The 15,273-nt window shown below is 41.0% G+C and overlaps 1 protein-coding gene across 1 annotated transcript in view; it reads left to right on the top strand.

Moving 5' to 3' along the window:
* Positions 1 to 15,273, top strand: part of LOC311220889 (rapamycin-insensitive companion of mTOR-like) — a 226,998-nt gene that overhangs the window by 188,889 nt on the left and 22,836 nt on the right. Inside the window, exons 26-33 of the mRNA XM_084304520.1 lie at positions 390 to 499; positions 633 to 720; positions 1,511 to 1,603; positions 2,491 to 2,597; positions 3,235 to 3,464; positions 5,053 to 6,082; positions 13,681 to 13,858; positions 15,127 to 15,211. Of these exons, the coding sequence (XP_084160646.1) occupies positions 390 to 499; positions 633 to 720; positions 1,511 to 1,603; positions 2,491 to 2,597; positions 3,235 to 3,464; positions 5,053 to 6,082; positions 13,681 to 13,858; positions 15,127 to 15,211 (1,921 nt within the window). The remainder of the gene's footprint in view (positions 1 to 389; positions 500 to 632; positions 721 to 1,510; positions 1,604 to 2,490; positions 2,598 to 3,234; positions 3,465 to 5,052; positions 6,083 to 13,680; positions 13,859 to 15,126; positions 15,212 to 15,273) is intronic.

Genomic DNA, 15,273 nt, shown 5'->3' with positions numbered 1-15,273 from the left:
AGGTAGTAGTTAATCATTTTGTAATACTCTCAATCCTGTGGGCCATTAGGCATTTTTTTGACTAATTTATAAGCCGTCCCTTCTCCAGGAATACTGAAATGTATGTTGGACTATTCAGATTTTTCAGATTAAAGTCAGATGTGAAATATTTCCTTCTTTCCTTCCTTTTTAATGAAATGCTATGAAATAATTATGGAATCAGTTGTTGAATTTCTGCAAACTTATATGTATGAAGTGCAGTAATTTTGGTGAGCCCCATGTTCAGATCATAAAGAAATTCAGCCTTGGTTAAGAAGCACTTCAATTGGTCCTTCCTTATAAAGTATCATACTATAAAAACATAAACCACCTAAATGTTATTGTGTCAACCTTTGTCTATCTTCTTTTAGGAATATAACTTAAAGTATGTTGAGTTGATTGAAGAAAAACTTAATGAAGCACTTACAACATATCGCAAACCTGTTGATGGTGATAACTACGTTCGTCGAAGCAACCAAAGGTGAACACTCCACAAAAATCTTCTTCATCTGAAAAAACTCAAGAGTAACTCATTGCATTACACTACAGTGTAATTTATTTTAAAATAAAGTTTCTGAATTGCTGGGAAAGCATATGATTTTTTTTTCTACCAGATTACAGAGACCACATGTCTACTTGCCAGTTCACCTTTATGGCCAACTGGTGCACCATAAAACAGGCTGCCATTTATTGGAGTCTCAGGTGAGGATAATAACAATTTATAACTTGAAAGATATTAAAGACTATTGTAACCTGTTTTAAAGGAAAATATTTTAAGAAATGTCATTTAAACAGTCACTGCAAAATAACTAGATTATGAAAGTCTCAAGTGTTATGGGGCCAAAAATCTGTGTCTTTCCAAAGACAGTCTTTCCATCCAGTTTCATCTAAGATTCCTTCCTGACACTGAAATATCAGAAATACCTTGCACTATCTTTCTTAAAATGGCTAGAAAAAAAAATAGAATGGAAAGCAACTCTGCAGTAGAAATAGCTTTTTAGTCTGAGTGAATTGTATATTGATGACTAAAAATTGTGCCTATCCTTTTATGCATATAAAAACATGGAGATGAGGGAATAAAATATTTTTTCTAATATCTTGAAAATTTGAGAAAACAAACTCTAAGCCAGTTCATCATTGCTTAAATAAATTGACTTTTAATGTGAGTTTGCAAGATAATGTATTGAATTTTATTTAATAGTTGAAAAATACAAGAGAAAGCTTATATATTGCAGTGTTAACCTGATGAATCTGTTACTTTTATAAAATCTCAATTAACCTTATACATTCAGTGTTTACAGTAAAATTTTCTACCCGCATTACTGTTGCTGTTAATTCATGCTTATTATGCCAAAACTACCACTATTTATTTTAGGGTGTGTAATTTAAATTAGTGCTTTACATTTGTTAAAAAATCAAGAGAACCTGTTTCACTGAGGTTTCCTTATCATTTTCAACTGTTTTTTTTTTTCCTTCTGTTTTTCTTCTTCAGAGTATTGTTACAGATCTGAGTTATACTGTTCGTTCCCCAATGCTGGATAAGTGGGAAGGAATTAAGCAGCTGAAAGCAGCCCTTTGGGCATTGGTTAGTAATAGATTTACAATGCTTTTGCAGCTGTTCAAGTTCCGTTACAACTTTTGATTCTGAAATAACTAAGCAAAATCCTTTAAAACTATCGTTTAGCTATTTTCTCATAAAATGTGTGAAATGTTCCGAACTAACTGAAATATCAGATGAAGTGTTCTCTGCATCTATATTTATTTTGAGCTTTTTCATCATCACTTTGTCTATTTTTTATTTTTATTTATTTTTTACAAATAAAACGAACATTGCCACATGTAAGAAACAGTGTTAGTACGGAACCAGTAATTACAACTTGCTATGTAATACATTTACTATGGCATTCCAAAATTCAGCCTTTCTGAGGGAAAGTTTGCTGCCACTGTTGACGCTTGTGAATATATGGTCATGACATCACTGGTACTGGGGATAAAATGGGGAAAACCTAGTGTTTGTGTCTATCCAAGCTAAGCTTCTAAAGCTGCTTTGCCACCTTAACTTTTTATTTGCCTCTTTTCTGTCCTCCCCAAAGTTTGTTCTGGAACATTTGTTCAAGGTGACTATTACTGGAAGATATAGGTAAGTAATAAAATGCCTGTGTAAGAGAAATGCAAAATAAGTAAACTAAATTAATACTGGTGACTGTAGTAGAATTGGTAAATGTGAGGAATACATAGTAGTTAATTGTGACCAGTTTTAGGTAATATACTTAGTGTCCCAAGTCCTTCACTGGATTTGCACATCTAGGAAATACCAAAAAGGAGAGAGAAACTGCTCAATTTTCTAATACCTTTGACAGGATGTGGCTGGAAACTGTACCACGGACAAAAAACAGTGTTGAAGGTTTTACATTGATGGTGCTGCGGATCACATCAAAATCAAAACTTATTTGACAAACTATTTTATTCCAGGGCAATATTGGATCATCAAATTGGGGTCTTAACTTGCTTCAAGAGGAGAATGTAATTCCTGATATAACGGCACTTGCCCAACATTGTGAGGTTCTCTCCGTTAGAGGGTATGTGTATTCGATTTTTAAACAAAATTTTAAGATGTTAGTTCCAGTAGGATTTTTGATACCCTTGCTTTATTCACATGGATATAGTTTTGCCACTTATTTGGAAATTAATTATTAAGGATTATTGATGACAGATTTTGAGAGGATTCTCAGAATTTTATAGGAAGCTTAAAAGTACAAGCAGTAAGCAAATGAAACCTATGGAAAAATATATATTACTCTTTGCCTCTTTTAAAAAGCAATTAAAACATATGTAGCATGTATCTCTGTTGGAATCAACTTAATATTTCATCATTTTTATTCAGTAATTTTTTTGAATCTTTAAGAGAGCATAAATAGATTGTCTTTTGCCTAATAGTACTACTATATTAATGTTTTACTTTATGTATCGGGATTTTTGTAATAATTTGGTTTTATTTTTGAATAGTAGATATCTTTTAGTGTATTTCAGTTATTTTAGTGTATTTCTTAAGTTTCCATTGATTTACAAATAAAAATCAGGAATAAAAAGTTCCGTGGCAGTTTTGTGATGTTTTTGATGAATTGTTTTGTAACTGTTTCCTTTCAAATAAGAAATAAGTTTAGTTAAATTAGATGCTATTATTGCTCTTTTTTTCTATATATACATTAAATACAGAACCTGTGTCTACGTGCTTGGTCTAATAGCCAAAACTAAACAAGGATGTGACATTTTGAAGCATCACCACTGGGATGCAGTGAGACACAGTTACAGACAGCCTTGGCCAGTGGTCCCTGATGACATGGATCGGCTCTGCAATGAACTTTCTTCTATACCCAGCACTCTTAGCTTGAACTCTGAGTCCACCAGTTCTAGGCATAACAGTGAAAGTGAATCCATGCCTTCAAGTAAGTTTTAAAAACAATTCAAGACGGAAAATAAAACAGCTTTTTGTTTTGTTATCAAGCTTTTGTCAGGATGAGGTTCAGGCAAGTGTTTTAAAGGTGATATTAGCAAGAAAGAAGACTGCAGGCAGGGGGACAGTTATATATTCAGAAAGATGTAGACAAGTGAGAGTGAAGAAAATGTCTTAGATTTACATTTGGTGTAGAAGTAAGACGTTTTAACATCAGGGTAAGTTATTAGCTTTTACGTCAAGTCATGGCAATTTACTGTAATGCCCTACAAAAAATTCCATACTTAGGTATACATTATTTACTTGCTTGTCCTCAAAGGAATATCTAGAAAAAAATATATAAATATACATACAGTATTGCTATATTTAGTGTTAGTTATTTATATTTGGAATTTGAATCCAGAAATATACCATATTTAGCTATCATTAAAGGAGTATATCAGCTGCAATCCTAATAGCTACATATTTGCACTGAAATTTAGTGCAAATGAAATAGCTACAAATTTGCACTGCAGGAGGATCTGGATAGCCTGCACTGATGGGCTGAGGTCAACTGCATGAAGTTTAACAAGGCCAAGTGCTGGGTCCTCCACCTGGGATGCAATAACCCCAAGCAGAGCTACAGGCTGGGAGATGAGCGGTTGGAAAGCTGCCAGGCAGAGAAGGACCTGGGAGTATTGGTGGATAGTCGGCTGAATATGAGCCAGCAGTGTGCTCAGGTGGCCAAGAAGGCCAACGGCATCCTGGCTTGTATAAGAAACAGTGTGACCAGCAGGGCTAGGGAGGTGATCGTCCCCCTGTACTCAGCTCTGGTGAGGCCGCACCTCGAGTACTGTGTTCAGTTTTGGGCCCCTCGCTACAAGAAGGACATCGAGGTGCTTGAGCGGGTGCAGAGAAGGGCGACGAAGCTGGTGAGGGGCCTGGAGAACAAGTCCTACGAGGAGCGGCTGAGGGAGCTGGGCTTGTTCAGCCTGGAGAAGAGGAGGCTCAGGGGCGACCTTATTGCTCTCTACAGATACCTTAAAGGAGGCTGTAGCGAGGTGGGGGTTGGTCTGTTCTCCCACGTGCCTGGTGACAGGATGAAGGGGAATGGGCTTAAGTTGCGCCAGGGGAGTTTTAGGTTGGCTGTTAGGAAGAACTTCTTTACCGAAAGGGTTGTTAGACATTGGAACAGGCTGCCCAGGGAAGTGGTGGAGTCACCATCCCTGGAAGTCTTTAAAAGACGTTTAGATGTAGAGCTTAGGGATATGGTTTAGTGGGGACTGTTAGCGTTAGGTCAGAGGTTGGACTCGATGATCTTGAGGTCTCTTCCAACCTAGAAATTCTGTGATTCTGTGATTCTGTGAAATACGATAGTGTGGCTTTTCTTTTGAAGCAAGGAAACCTTCAACTCAGGTATTCCTGAAGTTACTTAATTTACTGTACTAAGTTGTGAAGAAAAAAATATTGCATTGAAAGTTACAATAAACCATATACTCTACAATTTTGGCTTTTATTGAACAGCTTGCTTTTTCATGACTTAGTTGATACGCTTTGAAGAAACGTTCTTTTTCATTGACAAAAGTCTTGTATAATTTCAGGTATGTTCATCATGGAGAATGACCGTTTTGGTAGCACTTCCACTAGTACATTCTTCCTAGATATTACTGAAGAAACAGAACAAATATTTTATGACAGACCTGGGCCTTCAAAGGACAAAGACCGCAGTCCCTTTCCTTTTTTTTCTTCTAGCAGACTTGTGAAAAATCGCATTCTAAACTCTCTTACTCTACCTAATAAAAAACACAGGAGCAGCAGTGATCTAAAAGGAGGAAAGCTGACATCATCTGACAGTAAACCAAGCCTGAGACGAAATCGTACTGTAACAGGACCTTCCAGTAACATAGATTTTTCTGCTGGGGAAGAATTCAACCCTGTTTTCAGAGTTCCTAAAATGCAGACTTTACGATTAGAAACTTCTTTTGTTGGAAGTAAGCACATGGAAGATACCAATAGTACCCCTAGTATTGGAGAAAATGATTTGAAGCTGCCAAAAGGTCTTGGAAATGAAATTCACCAGGAAAGTACAAGCAGAGAAAGGCTAATAGGAGATGGTACTACACAAGCACATTTTAAGAGTCGTAGCTTAAGTTTTAATACAGATACCACGACAAGTGGCATAAGCTCAATGAGCTCTAGCCCTTCAAGGGAGATTATAGGTGTGGACACTACAAATGTAAACAGTGACTGTGGAAGTTTGAGTACTGTAGTAAGCACAAAAACAGTTAAACCAAGTCACTGTTCAACACCACAGTCTAACCACCTGTCTCTCTCAAAATCAAACTCTGTGTCCCTGGTACTGCCAGGGTCTTCTCATACACTTCCTCGAAGAGCCCAGTCTCTTAAAGCTCCTTCTCTTGCTACAATAAAAAGTCTTGCTGACTATAACTTTAGCTACACAAGTTCTCGAGATGCCTTTGGTTATGCTACACTAAAACGCTTACAACAGCAGAGGATGCATCCTTCACTGTCTCACTCAGAAGCCCTAGAATCTCCAGTAAAGGACCTGCTGTTTACTGACACTATTACCATGAAGTCTGGCAGCCTGGATTCTCGGCTAACCCTAAGCCAGTAAGAGATTATTTTGTGCTCATTTCTTTCTTCAAAGCTAGAAGAGCAATTAAATAAGAAAAATATTGTTCTAATATTTTTTCCAAATTCATCTAAAAGTGACAGTTGTTGCAGGGTACTAGATAACTTCACTTAAAGAGGTACTGATATTAGTAGAATAATATGCTAATGAGAAGTCTGAAATTCTTAAGTGCTGTAAGAGAAGCCCAGCTTACATTGCTGTACTTAGCCCCTTTAATACTGTCAGTGACAAAAGAGTATGTTTCCTTCTATTGTATTTGCTTCCTGTTTAACTCTTCTATTATTTAAACATAGTTACGTGACTAATGTTGCTGAAGTTGCAATCACAGAAAATTGCTGGTGCAGTCAGAGCTGTATTTCAGAAGACCATTTTCTTTATGTTACTTGGAGAAGTTTTAGGGACACCATGTCTTGCCAGTATACTATACTCAAGTTCACTGTGGCATCGAGGCCAGTGGTGAGATACTGGTACCACTGTTATGAATGTGCATTTGGCTTCTAGCTACAGCAGAGCAAAGATTTCACTCCTTGGGTTTATTTTTAGATTGCATGGTCACCTCCTTTATTTTTGAGTAATATTAGATGGTCTGGAAACTAATTTGATAGTTAACTAAGATATCTAGCTCATGACATTGACATTGTTCCAACAGCTACAGTCAATGCTCAAAAACTTTCTCTTAATAGCTTTCCTACTTCTCAAACTTTTCCTTTCAGATCAGCTTTTAACTAATGGTTTGGATTTTCATATTGCTATTGAAAGGGAAAAGACATTTTCTATCTCTGTTTTTTACCTAAACGTCCTTTCTCACATGAGAGAAAGGGGAGGAATCACCAGTACATTAGTCACTTCCTGAGTGCATGGAACAGCAAGTGCCTTGTCCCTGAATTGCATTCCACATAGCCAGTTGTGTGTATATAGTACCTGTTTGTTATCGCTCGTTTTCCTACTGATTAAGAGCAACATTGTCTTGGTTTCAGTTAGGAGAGAGTTAATTTTCTTCCTAGTAGCTGGTAGAATGCTATGTTTTGGCTTAGGATGAGAAGAGTGCTGAAAACACGCTGATGTTTTAATTGTTGCAGAGCAGTGCTTACACCAAGCCAAGGATGTTTCAGCTTCTTATGCTGCCCTGCCAGCAAGGAGGCTGGGGGTGCACAAGGAGCTTTGCGGGGACAGAACCAGGACAGCTGACCCAAAATGGCCAAAGGGATATCCCATTCATATGTACTGTGCTAAACAATAAAAACAGTGGGGAATTGGCTGGGGGGACATCTGTTGCTTGTTGTCTGGTTGGGCATTATCAGGTATTGAGCAATTGCGTTGTTTATTAATCACTTGCTTTGTTTATTCTTTTTGTTGTTGTTGTTTGCTGTTTTCCTTGTCCTTTTTTTCCCCTTTCTTGTTAAATTGTCCTTGTCTCGGTCCATGAGTTCTTGCAATTTTCTTTCAAATTTCTCCCCCATACCAGTTGTAGGTGGAGTGAGCAAACAGCTGTGTGGCATTTAGTTGCCTGCTGGGTTAAACCACAAGAATTTTGCCATGCATAGTTAGCACTTTTAGCACGTTTGTCTTCTTATTCAATTTTATTTTTTTATTTTTTAATATAACCTATAGTATGACTTTCTAGGTGTGTTTTTTTTCCTTTTAAAAGAAATTTGAGGAATAATGATGAAAATGATGGAGAAGTCTGTCATGTTATATTAGCACTTATCTGGTCATCTTTGAATAGGATGCTTTATTCACTGCATAGACAATCTAGTTTAGCTTGTTTAGTATAAAGTTTTCATAGGCTTTTATCTTCAATGAGAACTAAAATGAGAGGTGGCCAAATGAGATTTGCATCTGATCAGCAGATTGATCTGATCAGCTGACTCTGATCAGCATTGAAGATATGTTCTCGCCTCGCCGGGGCGATCGGCTCTGGGGCAGACGCGTTCTGCAGCGGAGCAGGGGATCGAGACGGGCAGGGCTTTTTTTTTCCGGCATCAAGGCCACTCGAGGCAGCTGAGGGAGCTGCCAGGACCCGGTAGCCCTCGTGAGGGAGGCTGACGAGGCGTAGGCGGAGCCAGCAGCGCCCCCTCCCCTGACATTCAAAGGCAGCCCCTAGGGAGCACAGCGATTAGGACGGGCAGTCAGGGCGTGGCGCGGCAGTTCGCACGGGCAGGGCGATTTCGGAGATGGCGGAGCATCATTCCCCACTCAGAACAGCTCGTCTACCGGCTGTCTACCTATAGCTAGACTGCCATGGTCTGCGCTAGGCAGAAAGCTCTTTCTAGAAAGTCTGTGGTGACCCAGACAGAGTGCCTGCTCAAAAGTGTGGCAGTTCAGGTCTCTGGATGCACGGAGTGCCTGAGCCATCTGAGGGTGGCAGAGAGACTGTGTGTGTGAGGTGTGAGAAGTTGGATGACCTGGTCAGCCTGGTGGCAGAGCTCGAGGAGGAGGTGGAGAGATTAAGGACCATCAGGGAGTGTGAGCAGGAGATAGACTGGTGGAGCAACTCCCTGCTAGGCCTGAAGGAAAGGCGCTGGGGTGAGACACCCCAAACAATGGTAGACCCTCTGCCCTGTTGCTGTTGGACAGAGGGAGGGGACCTAGGAGATAAAGAGGAATAGAAACAGGTCCCCGCTTGGCATCACAGGCAACCCCCCCCCTACCAGCCTTGCCTTCCCAGGTGCCCTTACACAACAGGTTTGAGACCTTGGAGCTTAAGAGACTGGTGGGTGAAGATGAGGTCAAAAGTCCATCCAGGAGGATGCCTAGGGCGAGGAAGTCAACTCCGTGCCTTAGGACTGCCTCCACCAAGAAAGAAAGGAGGGTGATTGTTGTAGGTGAATCCCTTCTCAGGGGAACAGAGGGCCCTATTTGTCGGCCTGACCCTACCCGTAGGGAAGTCTGCTGCCTCCCTGGGGCCAGGGTCAGGGACATTGCCAGAAACCTTCCTAACCTGGTTCACCCCTCTGATTGCTATTCTCTATTAGTAGTCCAGGCTGGTGGCAATGAAATTGCTGAGAGAAGCCTGAAGGCTATCAAACAGGACTTTAGAGGACTGGGACGATTAGTAGATGGAGCGGGAGTACAGGTGATGTTTTCTTCCATCCCTACAGTGGCAGGGAGGGGTACAGAAAGGATATGGAAAGCCCACCTGATAAACACGTGGCTCAGAGGCTGGTGCCAATGCAGAAATTTTGTGGCTTTTGACCACGGGGCACTTTACTCAGCACCTGGCCTGATAGCTGCAGATGGGGTATGTTGCCAGGGGCCTTCCAGTCACTTCCAGTTCAGGGTCTGGCTAGATATCAGTCAGCTGGTGGTGAGAAATTGCATTGTGCATCATGTTCTTTGTTTATGCTTTTTTTTTTTTTTCTTTAATTTGTTCCTTTCTTATTAAACTGTCTTTATCTTAGTCCATAAGTTCTTGCATTTTTCTTTTGAGTTTTCTACCCCATCCCACTGTTGGAGGGGAGGGGAGCACGGTGAATGAGCCAGGGGCTGTGTGGTGTTTAGATATCTGCTGGGTTAAACCACAATACAGTATAATTTAACACTCGTTCAAAATTCTATTCCTTGGTGTTTTCCAACCATGGAAGAACATGTCACGAAACTGTCTTAGGCTTCTTTCTTCATTCTTGAGTCTTTTTTTTTTTTTTTTTTTTTTTGATGTTACAGGCACTAAGTCACTGATCTTAAAATTGTGTTTCTATTTTCATTTCTGCATCTGTCATTTATGATTCTATGATTCATACATTTTGTATATTGTGATAATATTGTTTGATACTAGGAAAACTCATGACATTGGTGTTGCATGGGTATTACTGTTACTGTTGTTGACGTGTTGGAATTGACCACATAACTTCTTACAGTGTGTTTAGAAGTTGAATTCTATCCAGAGAAGGGCTACTAAGATGGTGAATGGGCCTAGAGGGGAAGATGTATGAGGAGTGGCTGAGGTCACTTGGCCTGTTCAGCCTTGAGAAGAGGAGGCTGAGGGGAGACCTCATTGCGGTCTACAACTTCCTCAAGAGTGGGAGTGAAGGGGAAAGTGCTGATCTGTTCTCTTTAGTCACCAGTGATAGGATCCACGGGAATGGTGTCAAGCTGCAACAGGGGAGGTTCAGGCTGGATATCGTGAAGAGGTTCTTCACTGAGAGGGTGGTCGCACACTGGAACAGGCTTCCCAGGGACGTAGTCATGGCACCAAGCCTGTCTGATATTAAGAAGTGTTTGGACTGTGCACTTAGTCATATGGTCTGAATTTTTGGGTAGACCTTTGTGGAGCCTGGAGTTGGACTCGATGATCATTAAGGGTCACTTCCAACTTGGGATATTCCATGATTCTATCCTACTGGACAAAATGTCCAGCATATAGCTAAACAAAAACATATGATGGATGAGCAATTGGCTGACGGGCAGGGCTTGGCATTCTACAAGCAGCTGACAGAAGTCGTGCAATCACCAGCACTTGTTCTCATGGGGGACTTCAACTTCCCAGACATATCCTGGAAATACAATACAGCTCAGAGGAAGCAGTCTAGGAGGTTTCTGGAGAGTGTGGAAGATAGCTTCCTGATGCATCTGGTTAGTGAGCCTACCCAGGGAGGTGCCCCGCTAGACCTTCTATTCACAGAGAAGGACTGGTGGGAGATGTGGTGGTTGGGGGCTTTCTTGGGCAGAGTGACCACAAAATGGTAGAGTTCTCTATTCTTGGCGAAGTCAGGAGGAGGATCAGTAAAACTGCTACCTTTGATTTCTGGAGGGCAGACTTTGAATTGTTCAGAACACTGGTTGACAGAGTCCCTTAGGAGGCGGTTCTGAAGGGCAGAGGAGTCCAGGAAGGCTGGGCATTCTTCAAGAAGGAAATCTTAAAGGCTCAGGAGCAGTCTGTCCCCATGTACCCAAAGACAAGCCAGCGCAGAAGAAGACTGGCCTGGCTGAATAGACAGCTGTGGCTAGAGCTTAGGAGAAAAGAGGGTTTATGAACTTTGGAAAAGAGGGCAGGCCACTTAGGAGGACTGTAATGATGTTGTAAGGCTGTGCAGGGACAAAATTAGAAAGGCCAAAGCTCATCCGGAGCTCAATCTGGCCACTGCTGTTAAAGATAACAAAAAATGTTTTTTATAAACACGAAAAGGAGGGCTAAGGAGAACCTCCATCCTTTACTGGATGCAGGGGGAAACTTAGTGACAAGAGATGAGGAAAAGGCTGAGGTGCTTAATGTTTTCCTTTCCTCAGTCTTTAGTGGCAAGACCAGTTGTTCTCTGGATACCCAGTACCCTGAGCTGGTGGAAGGGGAGCAGGATGCGGCCCTCATAATCCTTGAGGAAATGGTTGTCAACCTGATACAGCACTTAAATGTACGGAAGTCAAGGAGGTCGGATGGGATCCACCCAAGGGTACTGAGAGAACTGGCAGAGGACCTGGCCAAGCCACTGTCCATCATTTATCATCAGTCCTGGCTATCGGGGGAGGTCCCAGTTGACTGGCGGCTAGCAAACGTGACGCCCATCTACAAGAAGGGCCAGAGGGCAGACCCGGGGAACTATAGGCCTGTCAGTTTGACTTCAGTGCCAGGGAAGCACATGGACCAGATTGTCTTGAGTGTCATCACGCGGCACTTGCAGGGCAACTAGGCGATCAGGCCCAGTCAGCATGGGTTTATGAAACGCAGGTCCTGCTTGATGAACCTGATCTCCTTCTATGACAAAGTGACGCGCTGGGTGGATGAGGGAAAGGCTGTGGATGTGGTCTACCTTGACTTCAGTAAGGATTTTGACACTGTTTCCCACAGCATTCTCCTCAAGAAACTGGCTGCTCGTGGCTTAGAATGGTATACACTTCGTTGGGTTAGAAACTGGCTGGGTAGCTAGGCCCAAAGAGTCGTGGTGAATGGAGTTAAATTCAGTTGGAGGCCAGTCACTAGTGGAGTCCCCCAGGGCTCAGTACTGGGGCCAGTTCTCTATAATATCTTTATCGATGATTTGGATGAGGGGATCGAGTGCACCCTCAGTAAGTTTGCAGATGACACCAAGTTAGGTGCATGTGTCCATCTGCTTGAGGGTAGAAAGGCTCTGCAGGAGGATCTGGATAGGCTGCACCGATGGGCTGAGGTCAACTGCATGAAGTTCAACAAGGCCAAGTGCCGGGTCCTGCACCTGGGGCGCAATAACCTCAAGCAGAGCTACAGGCTGGGAGATGAGTGGTTGGAAAGCTGCCATGCAGAGAAGGACCTGGGAGTATTGGTGGATAGTCGGCTGAATATGAGCCAGCAGTGTGCTCAGGTGGCCAAGAAGGCCAACAGCATCCTGGCTTGTATAAGAAGCAGTGTGACCAGCAGGGCTAGATTGTCCCCCTGTACTCGGCTTTGGTGAGGCCACACCTCGAGTACTGTGTTCAGTTTTGGGCCCCTCGCTACAAGATGGATATGGAGGTACTCGAGCGAGTCCAGAGAAGGGTGACGAAGCTGGTGAAGGGGTCTGGAGAACAAGTCCTACGAGGAGCGGCTGAGGGAGCTGGGCTTGTTCAGCCTGGAGAAGAGGAGGCTCAGGGGCGACCTTATTGCTCTCTACAGGTACCTTAAAGGAGGCTGTAGCGAGATGGGGGTTGGTCTGTTCTCCCACATGCCTGGTGACAGGATGAGGGGGAACGGGCTAAAGTTGTGCCAGGGGTGTTTTAGGTTGGATATTAGGAAGAACTTCTTTACTGGGAGGGTTGTTAGGCATTGGAACGGGCTGCCCAGGGAAGTGGTGGAGTCACCATCCCCAGAGGTCTTTAAAAGACGTTTAGATGTAGAGCTTAGTGATATGGTTTAGTGGAGGACTTGTTAGTGTTAGGTCAGAGGTTGGACTAGGTGATCTTGGAGGTCTCTTCCAACCTAGATGATTCTGTGATTCTCCAACCTCTTTTGTTCTGTGTTATTTTCCCAACCTATTTCTTTTTTTGTTCCTCAGGTTGGTTGTCACAGTCAACACTGCTCACTGTGCATCTTCAAGTTGCTTTTTTAATCTTAAATTTACCAAATTTTTCCTCCGCATTTAGGAGTCACACACTGGATCACCTTTAGAGTACAGGAAAAAAATGTTCCTTGCTTGTATCTCTGGTACTTAGCTTGCCCAAGCTTTGCATTTGCAGGAATGTGCCTGTTCAGGTCTGAATTTGTGAATAAAGGTGCATTCTGTGCATTGTTACAGTTAAAATCGTCATTTAGCAGTTTTAAAGCCTAAATCTTTTCTGATTCTGTCTGGGCTGTAAATTTTCAAAGACCATTAAGTTGGAAAAAACTTGTACTTTTACAAGGTTGGCAGCCTCTTAAGCAGAAATTTAATCTACCTGTCTTTTGAGTCTGTGTCCCAGGGCTTCCAAAGAGAAGATCACAAATTTTTACTATAGGAACTGTCAGACCATGCGGTACAACGTGAGACAGAAATAATGAAATACACCTATAGCTATAACTTAACAGAGTAACAAGCTCTGGATTCTACAATGGGAAGACAAGAATAGTCTTTGTGACAGTAGTCCTTCTTATATGTAATGTGCAGGAATGACAGATTTACCGAGATTGTGATTTATTATTTTAATGTTACAGGTTCATGAAAGCTTTAAGTTATGCTTCATTAGACAAAGAAGATCTATTAAGTCCTATTAACCAAAACACACTTCAGCGTTCCTCCTCTGTTTGTTCTATGGTTTCTAATGCTACATACGGTAGCTTTGATGATTACATTGGCCTTGCTCTCCCAGTGGATATCAATGAAATATTTCAGGTATGTATGAGTTAACTTAATGGGTTCGTTTGCACTTTCTTACTGAAAGGTAGTGAATTGTTGCATTTTCATCAGAATAGATTAGATCTACAGAAAGGAAGAAAACAGGATGTGGTACTTTCAAGGAATACATTTTGGAGAACAAGAATTTCTTTTCTAATTGTGTTAACAGAAAAGTGCTAGTCTGTTTTGTATTATTAGGCAAATAATGACACAGAGTAGGTTAAAGTGTTAAACAATGGCAGCATAAATATGCTGTTGTGATATTTTAGTTGACAGCTAGTTTTTATACTAAAATTAACATAGTCTATGGACATTAGTTAATATCTCTAGCCAACTTGTTGATCATTAGTCAACCATAAATGATGTGCATAATCCTACAGTAAACTTTCTGCTCCTGTGATCTTAATATTACTTTATTTGTATTTATATCATCATAGCATTACATTGTATTGTCTTTACTTAACTTCCCAGATACACCTTTTAATTTAGAACAGATTATCTCAGTTTCTTATCAGTTGCCTTCCTGTCTACTTAGTTAAAACACATGCCAGTCTAACAAACTGATACATCACAAGTTTTAATATTCTGTTATGTAATTATTAAAGACAGAAGGGCATGGTCTATGTCAAAGATAAATCAGTGGCTTCCTTATCTTTAGTATACTTTGTCTTTGCCATTCAAACCTAAATTATTTTCTCACTAATCTCAAAAATTACTAAAGCTAGAATAAATGCAAGATCTTCCATCATACCAATTTCTGTTTTCCCTTTGTGAAATGACTACTTTCTTACTATCTTTCTTACTATCTTTCCTTCACAGTCTTTATGGTATATTTATGTTGTCTCATTTCTTCTCTCAGCTCTACATGTCTCAACTCTACAACATCTTACAGGCAACATTTTAGATGTCCTGGGTATTTTTTATTCTGCTCTCCTGAGATCTCCAGTGTTATAGAGAGATCATGGACAGATCATTAATAGCCGCTTTTGGGTCACTGATTTTCTTACAGCCTGTCACCACTATGTTTTTACCATTTACTGTCTGTTTATAAGTCTTGTTTAATAAAAGTTCATTCACAACTGTATGTTGTTTTGTTGTTTGTTTTTTCCCCATTGGCTTTTCTTTAGTACTCAGGAGCCCATTCTTAATTTCCTCCTCCTCTAATTATATCTTTTTTCCTGAAGTTGTCCTCACAAAATCTGTTTTTCCTTTGGATATGATTATCACCTGTGTGCTAATTTTGATTTTTCACTTGAATGTTCCAGATAAAGGAGACTCCATATTTCCAGAAGAAAACCACACCTCCATTTGATGACTGTGGATCTAGGGCTTCTGCATCTGATGCAGGAGGTATTGTTCTTGTTTCTCTTCTGTACCTTTATGTTCTTTTATTTGTACATGTTGTTTGGGGT

The sequence above is a fragment of the Netta rufina genome (genome assembly GCF_964035555.1).
Source record: "Netta rufina genome assembly, chromosome: W".
Lineage (NCBI taxonomy): Eukaryota > Metazoa > Chordata > Aves > Anseriformes > Anatidae > Netta > Netta rufina.
Note: the sequence above shows the minus strand (reverse complement) of the source record. Positions and strands in the feature narration are given on the sequence as shown.